General features: G+C 31.5%; 1 protein-coding gene across 1 annotated transcript; it reads left to right on the top strand.

The window, feature by feature from the left end:
* Positions 1–4,300: 4,300 nt before the first annotated feature.
* LOC114403679 (CLP protease regulatory subunit CLPX3, mitochondrial-like) lies at positions 4,301–10,685 on the top strand. Its single transcript, XM_028366783.1, has 14 exons — positions 4,301–4,825; positions 4,913–5,010; positions 5,114–5,193; positions 5,470–5,520; positions 6,088–6,162; positions 6,243–6,320; positions 7,609–7,665; positions 8,114–8,184; positions 8,252–8,351; positions 8,581–8,685; positions 9,443–9,505; positions 9,801–9,923; positions 10,035–10,187; positions 10,381–10,685. The coding sequence occupies exons 1-14, from the start codon at positions 4,413–4,415 to the stop codon at positions 10,453–10,455; spliced, it is 1,542 nt and encodes a 513-aa protein (XP_028222584.1). The 5' UTR covers positions 4,301–4,412; the 3' UTR covers positions 10,456–10,685.
* Positions 10,686–11,295: the final 610 nt, after the last annotated feature.

Raw genomic sequence — 11,295 nt, 5'->3', positions numbered from 1 at the left:
ATAGTTGCATGTACAAAAGGGATTGACCCTCAAAGAGCTTCATTGCTTTTTGGAGTGAAACACTATAGCTTCTATGTCTGGTGATAAAAAATTGCTATCAGTGACTTCACTTGGGTTTATGATGTGATAAAAATTGATATTTTTTTTTCTAATTTATGTTGGATATGGAAATCTCTCATTTTTGGGGTCCTTTCTTTATTGCAAATCTCATAACAATGGATATGGGTTCAAGAGATGACAAAGATGATCCACATGTATGGGCTTTGATTGAGGTTTTGGATAGTGAATATGATTCTTACAATTTTTTTTTATAATTTATGATAGTTTTTAACCTCTAAAAATCGTATTAAAGATAAAAAATTATCACAAATTTTATATATATATATATATATATTCTTTATATGACCAATCTTATGCGTTATGTAGTCAACTAGGGGTTAAAAAATTATTTATCAAATTTGAAGGACTAATAAAAATAATTTTTAATTTGAGGGATTAAAATAAGAAAATTTTTATATTTAAAGGATTAAAAATATATTTAATTTTTTTATATAAAAAGGAAAAGTGACTTTCCGAACTACAGAAAAATTTATTTCTTAATTAATATTATTTCCCTGAAATGAAACCCAAAAATAAAATCAAAGACAAACTAGATTATTCTCCACCTAGCAGTAACAACCCTTTCTTCCTACTCTAAAACATTTAATAATGCAACTACAGAGACCGAATAACAAACTATAACAAAGTTGCACCGTAACAAATGCAAATTAACTAAAGAAAGTAAACAATCTGGTATATTCACGTTGCTCGAGCTTGATCTCCTAAGCACAAGCCATTTCCCATCAATATACAGAGGGACCCATATATATTTGAGGGTCGATGTAATTCCTCATTTTAGATTTTATATGCTACTTTCTTATTTATTTTCATGTGAAGATAAATAACTTCATTCTTTTATTTTAATATTTATACCTTTTATTTCTTTATGTGTTTGGATATATTATTTCTTTTTTTCACTTTTATTATATGTTTATCATTATTTTATTTATAGTTTTGGTTTGAAAGTTTATTTTTATCTTTTTTCCAATAAAGTTAGTAGTTTTTTTTTAAAACAAAATTAGTTGTTAGATTATTGTTTCATCTATCACTCTCTCTATTTTCTTCTCACACATTTCTTTTTTTTTTATGACTTTCTTTTTTTTTATGATATTGTGATCATATTTTACATTATGCAACTAAGTAGTTTGATTCACGACTTGTGACTTGTTGATATAATTATCTTTTTTCTTGCATAAAAATATCTTAATTAAGCGATCGATAGACAACTTTTTATTGAAATTTATGATTTTAACATTTGTTTTATCTTTAGATTTTTTTATTAGATTTTTTTAAATACATTGTCCTTGTTCCCACTTACCTCAGTCTTAGATCCGCTACTTATATATCTATACAAGATTTGTTATATATATAATTAAACCATCATCAAGGCAGAACAAAAATATACAGAGCAAGAACTAACTTAGATGAATTTGTAAGAAGGAAGAAGAAGGACCCCAGCCTGAGTTGAGTGTTGATTTCGGGGATGTTTGGACAACTGAGATGGATTTGGATATCCATTATAAGTTCATATCCGTGTAAGGGGTATTTTGAACACCCTAAAAATCCTTAATTGAAGGGAAGAATGTTGAATATTCATTCAACAAAAGTCCCTGTAGCAGCAAAGACACCCTTAGTAGAGATGCTCATGCCTTAATCCTTTTTGCTTTCAACTAAGATTAATTCAGCTAACTAGTTCAACAAAGTGCGTGAGTTATTATAAATTTTACATATCTTTAATTTCTATTGATTGATCGATTGGCGCAAGAGATGTTTGGTTATCTTATGCATCTGTAATTGAGATTTTTGTTTTTGTTCTGTGATTTCTAATTTCTTCTTCTGTTAATTACTCCTGGAGTACTCGTAGAGGGACCCATTTAGTTTGCTTATTTAAGAGTAGAGCACGATCACACCGTAATCAATTAATCACGTATCAAATCTGAAACTATCATCTAAACAATGGTGTCTTCAGAGAATGCTATTGGATATTGAAAAAGAAGAATTATATAAAGTGCTTCGAGTTGGGAATGATGACGGAGCCATGGTGCAGTCTAGAGCAGCGACGCTTGCTGGTGCGGAACGGCGGAGCTAACAAGTTTTAGGTTATCCACTTATCCGCATCACTTTATTATTTTTTCCCCATCCTTTTCGTTTTAATTTATTTATATACATTATACAAATGCTAATTAGTGTCTCAAAATTAAAAAAATTAAAATATAAATATTTTTACTTGCGTATGTTTTTTGAATACATGTTATGTGGACAATTTTTTTTTACTGGTAACTTTCAATTTTTTTAATTTATAACTCTTTGATATTGTGCCTATGTGACTCTACTTTCACTACCCTCAAATTATTAGTATTTTATCAATTATTCTTTGCGCATCGCACAAAAAGTATAAACACTTGTAAAAAATTAAGCATGAGTCATGTGTATATCCTCTTTGGTCACCTATTTGATTTAGGCGTGTAATTATCATTTACTTCCTTCTAAATTCTGGGCCAAGTTTTGTCTTCGGCTACATTAACATATTTCGATTCACCTCTTTTAGTGTCTTGGATTTATGTTTAGTTTTGAGCTAAGAGGGAAAAAAATAAGAGTCTTTTAAAGTCTTTTACTTTGAAGGTAAGGGTATTGACGGACTAGTTCAGATTAATTTTGATCAAATTTAAAATTTAGTATAATCAAATTTGATTGGTTTGATTTTCATAATTTTTTTTGAAATCCAACACAACCTATTCATAAATAATTTTGTTCGGTTCGGACCAACGAGTTATCCATTTAAATTTGATTTTTTTTCTTAGAACTATTATTATTTTATATCATAATCCATTCAAATATCTAATACAATTAACACAATATTATCAAATGTCTGAAAATAATAAAATTGATTCATTTAATATCATCAACATAATATTCTAAAATAAACTAATATCAATTAAAACAAAATATTCTACAAACGAGGTTTACTATAATAGTATGAATTACAATTATTTCCTACAAATTAATTTATAGTAATAATTTTTGCTACCCTTAAATTTGTTACAACTGCTGAAACAAATGAATAAAATATGATCCAATTAATATTATAAACATGACAGAAAAAATAAATATGAAAAAAGGTGAAACAAATAACAATGTATCTCAAAGTAATATCTTAAAAAGTTTTAACACTAGTAATTCTAAAACTTGTCGTTCCAACATTTGGAGTCACAATATTAGTAATATTTTTTTGATTGGACTTATAAACTTGAATGTAGGGGTGACCCAACTACATGAATAATTTTCATCGATTCGATTCGGTTCGATTTTAACCCAAATACATAGATGGCCCAATTCAAATTGTTCGAATCAATTTAGGTCAATTCAAGATTATAGGTTACTTATACCCATAAACACACACCCCTGTTTGAATGTAAAATTATAACTTTTTTATTTTATATCAAAAGTTTGTATAAAAAGGTATAAAAGAGAATATAATATCTTCCTTCTAAAATTTGGACCAAATTTTGTCTTCGGTTACAATAGTATATTTCAGTTTCACCTCTTTTAATGTCTTGGATCTATGTTTAATTTTGAGCTAAGAGAGAAAAAAAATTGGAGTCATTAAACTCTTCTAATTTTAATATAAAAAAATATAGTTTTTTTTTTTGTTTATTTCAAAAGTTTGTATAAATAGGATATAAATAGAATATAATGTTTTTTCTGTTTCTTAATTTTTTTTTTTCAAAATAAAAAAGGAAATCAAATGATATTTTACAACAAAAAATGAAAATATTTTTTTTAAAAAAAATCCTTAAAATTAAAGAGACGAATTGTTAATTCAAACACTATAATGGGAATAAAGATAGATCAGATCATCCTAACAACAAATGTTCTTTTGGTACAATCCTAGCAAATAAAATTGAATTGGTTACAGTGACAGATTGAAATCTAATTTTATCAGTTTTGTATATTTTAAAAATATAATTTAAAATTGAATAATATATTTTTAAAAAGAAAAATATTAGCATTGCCAAATTTTTCTTACACAAAAATAGATATCGGATGAAGTAGATGGATGGAGGAAGGCACAACTTTTCTTTTAATGCATAAATTTACTAAAAAAAAGAAAAGAAAAGTTATATATAAAATTTAAGTAAAAGTTATATATCAAAGTTTTATTTTTATTTTTAGAGTGACATTCAGTAAAGAAAAGGATGAATCTATGTTTGATGTGAATCTCCTGGCAAGCTATTGCATAAATAAATGGAATTAAGACCAAGAAACGGATCCCAAAGCTGATTTCCTTATCCTAACACTCTCATCTGGTCTCTATGTCTCGAATCTTCTCCGCATGGAACAAGAAGAAGCTGCACCTTCATCTCAACTTAATCCCCACTATTTTTTCTTCTTCCCACACTCACTTCGACGCTCTCGCTGCCGCCAATAGTGGGCTTCTCCGGCCCAGTTTGAGGCTCTACAGTAGTAGTAGTAGCAGCAGCAATGGGGAGCCACCAGAGGATTGGCCTCACGATCACTACGCTGCTACGCAAACTCCTATTAGTGTTAATTTCATTCGGGCCTCTGGGCCCAGGGACGGGTGGGTCGGAGGGTCCAATTTGGGTAGGGATTTTCCTACTCCGAAGGAAATCTGCAAGGGACTCGACAAGTTTGTTATTGGCCAGCACAGGGCCAAGAAGGTGCTCTCTGTAGCTGTTTATAACCACTATCAAAGAATATACCAGGGGTCTCTTTCTTTCTTCTTTCGCTATCATACTTTCTTTATTCATTTTGTAATTGTTTTCTATGACTCAATTGCTTAATATAATACTAGGTCAGAGGCAGATGAAGGACTCTCTCAAGGATTGGATGATGGGGATGATGTGGAGCTGGAAAAGAGTAATGTTCTCTTGATGGGTCCAACCGGTTCAGGTATGGGCTTTTACTTATTATACGACTGAGAATTGCATATACATTGTTTTCCCTTTTCTTACCAGTTCTCAAGTTACTATATGACTGCTGTGCTATCAAATAGGGAAGACGTTACTTGCGAAAACACTGGCTCGTTTTGTGAATGTTCCCTTTGTCATTGCTGATGCTACTACCCTAACACAGGCAAGTATGTATGTATTCGTTCACGAGGTTGAGAGTTGAGCAGGATCATGTCAAATGATAATATGTGATTTTTTTTGCCTAATATGTGAATTCTTTCGAGTTATTGAGTTATAAGATGTTATGCTAATCGGAATACAAGTTTTTCTTCTATAATGTGGATGTTCAGATAGTATTAGCTATTTCTGATTTGGTTCCGTGGTTCACTCAAGGTTTCATTGTCTTTGGACAAAATTTTTTGTGGTATTGATCTAAAATGGGAAATGTTCTAATTTGCAGGCTGGTTATGTTGGGGAAGATGTCGAATCAATATTGTATAAACTACTTGCGGTATGTGAACAAGTATAATGTTGTTTGAACAAATTGAAATGAACAAGTTTCTCTTGTTCATTAAAAATGTCCACTTACCTGCCTAAGAATACGTAGCATTTACAAACATATATCACACTTTCAGCACTTCTTTTATGAACTTTGCCATGTTTCCCCCATATTTGTTTCTGGGCTAATTTATGTAATGATGATGTTCCCTATATTTGGTGTTTTTCCTTGTTTCTAGCAGATAATCTGCATGTAGATGTCTGGAAGCTAGTGATAGTTTTACTTAAGCTCCTCATCAACTGTGACAAAGGACTGTCCATGGTCTTTTTTCAAGATGTGTTGCTATACAAATGCATTTAGTACAAATATTTTTTGGTCATAATTACTGTTATGTACATATTACATTTGCTTTCTTTTCGATCTGTGATGGTTGGAATACTTTTTGTTATTAAACTCTACTTACATATAATTCTAGATGTATCTTTGTCAAATTTGTTTTTATACTTCTCAGAAGATATCTTATGTTGTTACTAGTTCTACTTGCCATCTCTTGTTATGACTTTTATTTTTCTCATATAGGCAGCAGAGTTCAATGTCCAAGCTGCTCAACAAGGGATTGTTTACATTGATGAAGTGGACAAGATAACTAAGAAGGTTCTTTGCTAATTTAATTGGCTAAGTTCATAAACATGTGTCCGCTATGGCTTTTAATTTTTAACTGTTAAATATTACAGGCTGAGAGCTTGAATATTAGCCGGGATGTTTCTGGTGAGGGTGTTCAGCAGGCATTATTAAAAATGCTGGAAGGAACTGTAAGTAAAATAATTCCAAAATGTAATTGTTGATAATTGGTTTGCTTCTATGTAAATGAAGTTCTAAGTGAACTCGTTGAGTACTTATCTCCTGTTTAATAACCCTAAATAATGACCATAAGAAGGTAATATCCTGTATATTCTACGCCTAAATTCTTCAACATGATAAGTAATTTCCTTGCATATGTTCTCTTAGTAAGGCCGTCTGATCTTTGAGATTTCTATTGCAAACTCATACGACAAACTTATGCTGCAGACATACATACTGGGTAGAATTTGAGTATTAATCATGAGAAATTAAAATTCTTGAGGTAGTATTTACAAATTGTTGGTTGAACATGGGATTAATGGTTGTTAGCAGCAAATCTTTCAGTTATGGGAGGGCAATTAGAGAAGTATACTGTTGCAATGATCAATCCCGTGCTTCTTGACCCTGCTGTTGTTAGTATTGCAAAGGAGGTTTTCAGTGACTTGGGAATTATATCCTTAAGTTTCAGGAAATGGTACCTCAGTGGGAGTTGTTGCTTTTTTATGTAGAAAATATATTTTTAAAAGAAGGGGAGATGTATTATGTGGAGGAGCTTATTGAACTCTTATTCATGGGCTCAAAAGTGTAACTTAAATTCAAATACTAGCGTCATCCTAATCTTAAAATCAAACTGCTAATATCCAAAATCTAAAAGATAATAATAATATCCTTACTTTTATCTATAAACAATGTCCTAAGAATTTGAAACATAACCAAAATTTCTAAAAACTAAATTATCTATTTTCAAATTACAGATATTTAGGCATATATTTTCAAGAGGATTCATTTGGGACTCCGTGATATGTTCGGTTCCTTATTCTAGCCCTTCACCATGAGGGCAAGGTGAAACTTTTCGGGGGTGAGTATTGTCAGATACCCATAGTCATTAATTAATTAGTTACATTAGCTAGTTATTTAGGTTAGTGTGCTGAAATAATTTGAACAAGGCAATAGTGTGCCTATAAATAAGACAAGAGGTTGAGAGAGAGATCTATTCAGCATTTTGAAAAAGGATTATACTCTTAGAGTGGGGAGAAGACTAGATCTCTTTAATACCCTAAATATTCAATAAAAATTTCTTTTCTAGTTTCTAATCCAGTATCTATCAGTGGATAAAATTCTTGTGACATCACCTGTCTGTTTCTTGCAACATTGTCATTTTTTACAAATCACTAAAGGTTTCTGAACAAATAATTCTTTGTAGGAGAGTTAGTGCCATCTAATTGTATCCTTAACTTGGAATGATTTCTTTTTGTCTAGATGGTAAACGTTCCTGAGAGAGGAGCAAGGAAGCATCCACGGGGTGATAACATACAGGTATGTTGTTTTGGAAAGTGCAATATTTGTCACTTGTTTTCTTGTTTGTAGTTGGATATGATATGATATGATATGGTTTTAAAATTTCTTGTCTGGTATGTTTTTGGGGGCTGTCTTTGTATCCTGAAACACTTTAGAATTATGCATTTATTTTTATTTGGTTATCATTTTTAAAGACCTTACGATCATCTAATTAACTGAAGAGCACTAATGCATTGACACATCAGAGGCTATATAGGTGGTTCAAGGATAATTAGAAGGATGAAAATACAAGATGGATTCTTTCTTTAGGAAGTCTTTCATCCCCTTAGCAAGTATTTGTCAAAATTTTGTCAATGTCAGTTACCTTCAATGATCACCTAGTGCAGTACGCATATGATTCTGGAATCATTTAGTCTTTTTTTTTTTTTTTTGCATTACTGTCCACTCATTTGTTTATGATATGCAGATTGACACAAAGAATATTCTTTTTATATGTGGTGGAGCATTTATTGATCTTGAGAAAACCATTTCAGAGAGGTATTTTGTTTTTCTTTTTATGTCTTTGTTTTTTCATCATATTTTGATTATTTGTGAAATAAACCAGACGACAAGATTCTTCAATTGGTTTTGGATCACCAGTCCGTTCCAATATGAGAACTGGTGGAGTTACAAATGCTGCAGTCACATCATCTTTACTTGAGTCGGTGAGAATTAACTATGATTGTCTGACTAAAACTTTTTTATTCTCCTTCCTGTAAAACTAGATAGGTAGATACTTTGTGCAATTAAACCTAATAAATCATGAACTTAGCTATTATGTTGTGCACTTCCCCTACTTCTACATCAGTAGAGAAAAACACAAAAGTTAGAGTTAAAATTATTATTGCCAATACCCTTCCAAATGCATCTAAAAGTAGCATTAGTAATTTTCAGGTGGAAAGTGCTGATCTTATTGCATATGGTCTCATACCCGAATTTATAGGACGATTTCCAATCTTAATTAGCTTGTCAGCTCTAACCGAAGACCAACTTATGCAGGTATTATACTCATTGTTTATATCTTTGATTTTATTGTAGCTTTTCCTGCCTTTTCTAGCAGTTTATTGCACCAAGGTCTAGTTCTGTTTGTCTTTTTATGATGATCATTCTGTTTTCTCAGTCATTGTTGATACACACATATATACAAGACCAAGAAACCTTATGGTCTTTTAGCCTTCTAAAGGCATTAAATCTCTATGAATATCTCCAATTGTATAAGGGATTTTTTTTCAAACAATATATTTTCTCAAAAAGCTGGATGTTAATCTGGTCGTTGCCTTTTGGATTTAATAAATAATATAATGAGTGACAAATTGACAATATGGCCATCTGACATGTGCAAGCGCTTGGTTCACATTTAGTTTATGGGTTGCAAAAGAAACAAGAAGTTAGGTTAAGGATATGACAGTTCAAAATGGATTTGTAACTTTGGGGTATTGATTTGTTTAGAACTTAAGATTTCCTCATATACAAAAGAAGTACGAGATTCTCTCCACTGGACCTATAATTTGTCATCCATATATTCTTTTTATCGTTTTAATTGAATAAAAAAGAAGTGTGACTGGCATTGAGAAATCTGATGTTTTCTGGATATGCTGCTTGCATTGGTGTCTATTAATTTAAAATTCTTGATTTTTGTCTTGTCATATATTTAATTTTAAATGAAAATTGATAAGCCTATTTTAGAATTCAGATTAAATTTCTAGATTTTGCACTGATATTTGGTCATATGACTATTGAAATGTTGCTTTTACAGGTCCTCACAGAACCAAAAAATGCTCTTGCTAAGCAGTACAAGAAATTATTTAACATGAATAATGTAAGCAGTTCTTCCTTATTCTCTCTATCTCAAATACATACATTTTGTGAGTTTGTTTGCTTGTATGTGGTATGAAAACTCAAGCAGTTATCACTATTATCTGGATCGTCCCAATCAACTAAATGATCAGCATGTTTCAGAATCATTCAAGCTACTCCCTTCTACCCTTCCACCAATTTTGAGTTGTATGAGTGTTTACTGTACTTGTTATGACTTATGAGTGCAAGCAAGTGATGGGGAGTGTGGACGGTAAGAGGTATGTAAATTTGTCTGAAACTTTACCCCTAAACTTCAGGTAAAGCTACACTTCACAGAGAAAGCTCTGAGATTGATTGCAAAGAAAGCAATGGCCAAAAATACTGGTGCCAGGGGTTTAAGAGCACTACTGGAAAGCATTTTAACTGAAGCCATGTTTGAGGTACGAAAAAGTCTTTTTTATTTTTAAAATATATTGCTGTCCTCAAGCATCTATGACTATCAGTGGTCCCTCCGATCTTCAACTAATACATTGAGTGCTTGTATGCATCAGATTCCAGATGTTAAAGCAGGAAATGAACTCATTGGTGCAGTTGTTGTTGATGAGGAGTCAGTAGGATCAGTAAATGCCCCTGGTTGTGGAGGAAAAATTCTTTGTGGAGATGGTGCTTTGGAACTGTACCTAGCTAAGATGGAGGGTTCAGTGGTATGATAGTGTCTAAATACTTGTTTGTTGATGCTTTAGATTTATTTTTCTGTGCTGGCTGCCTGTCCAAGTTGCCTTGTGAAATCCCTGCTAATAGAGGATTTCATACAGATGTTTTTCATTCATTTGCAACAGTGATGAACTATGAGAATGTGGTAGGTGATTTTGACCCGATTTGCTTCATGTATTGTAGGCTAACGGTGCCGTAGCTGAGCCAGACTTACAAGAAGGGGAATCAGAGATTTCATCAAGAGCCGTGAGCATGTAATATTATATATTATATTTACCACAATCAAGGTGTATAATATATCATTGTTGTTATCTGTAAAAATCACATTCATAATCTGCTGTAATTATCCCTTGTATAACGGTGTAGCTTCTGTTTTATGTACATTGGATAGGAAGGATATAGAAAATTGAAGGATGTAGCATTGCTAATTTAGGCATCACGTCATCCAAAATTTCAATTGATTTTGATGAAACTCTATTTTGAGACGATTTTCTCTTTTGCTGCCCCACTAATATTAAGGGGAGGAGTGCTAGCAAAATACTTTTTAACTCTCTTTTTAACATGTTTTTTTATTGGATGAAATATACATGGGTGTCATTAGTTTGGAAATGAAATCTACGAAATGGAGAATGGAATTTACATATTTAGTAAGATCTACATAATTTTCACCTTGCAGGAGAATGTGTTAAAAAGAGTTTTAGAAAATGTGTTAACATTTCTCGAAGGTTTAAAAACTAAAAATACAGACAATGACTATGAAGTATCATTGCTCACCTCCCCCTTTTTATTTGGACGAATGTTGAAATTCATTATGTTTCACATGAAAAGTTGTTTCTCAATACAAATATGAAAAATCTATCCAAGTGGATTATGAAAAGTTTAGTCGTTTATATAGGCGAAGATTTGATGAGGGTAGGATTGAAGTTTGGGATACCATACAAACATACCACAACATATATATATATATATATATATATATATATATATATATATATATATATATATCAGGAGGTGATTTCTTATCATTTATAATAGGTGCTCAACAACATCGTGCGACAAAACCAGTATGTTATATTCGTATGGCATCCTGAGAGTTGA

This window comes from Glycine soja, chromosome 20 (genome assembly GCF_004193775.1).
Source record: "Glycine soja cultivar W05 chromosome 20, ASM419377v2, whole genome shotgun sequence".
Lineage (NCBI taxonomy): Eukaryota > Viridiplantae > Streptophyta > Magnoliopsida > Fabales > Fabaceae > Glycine > Glycine soja.
The sequence above is the reverse complement of the archived record's forward strand: the minus strand, read 5'-3'. Positions and strand labels throughout refer to the sequence as shown.

Coding starts and splice junctions, on each gene's coding strand:
- LOC114403679 (XM_028366783.1), top strand. CDS start 4,413: ATGTCTCGAATCTTCTCCGCATGGAACAAGAAGAAGCTGCACCTTCAT. Junction 5,011..5,113: donor GATGGGTCCAACCGGTTCAG/GTATGGGCTTTT, acceptor GCTATCAAATAG/GGAAGACGTTACTTGCGAAA. Junction 8,185..8,251: donor GAGAAAACCATTTCAGAGAG/GTATTTTGTTTT, acceptor GAAATAAACCAG/ACGACAAGATTCTTCAATTG.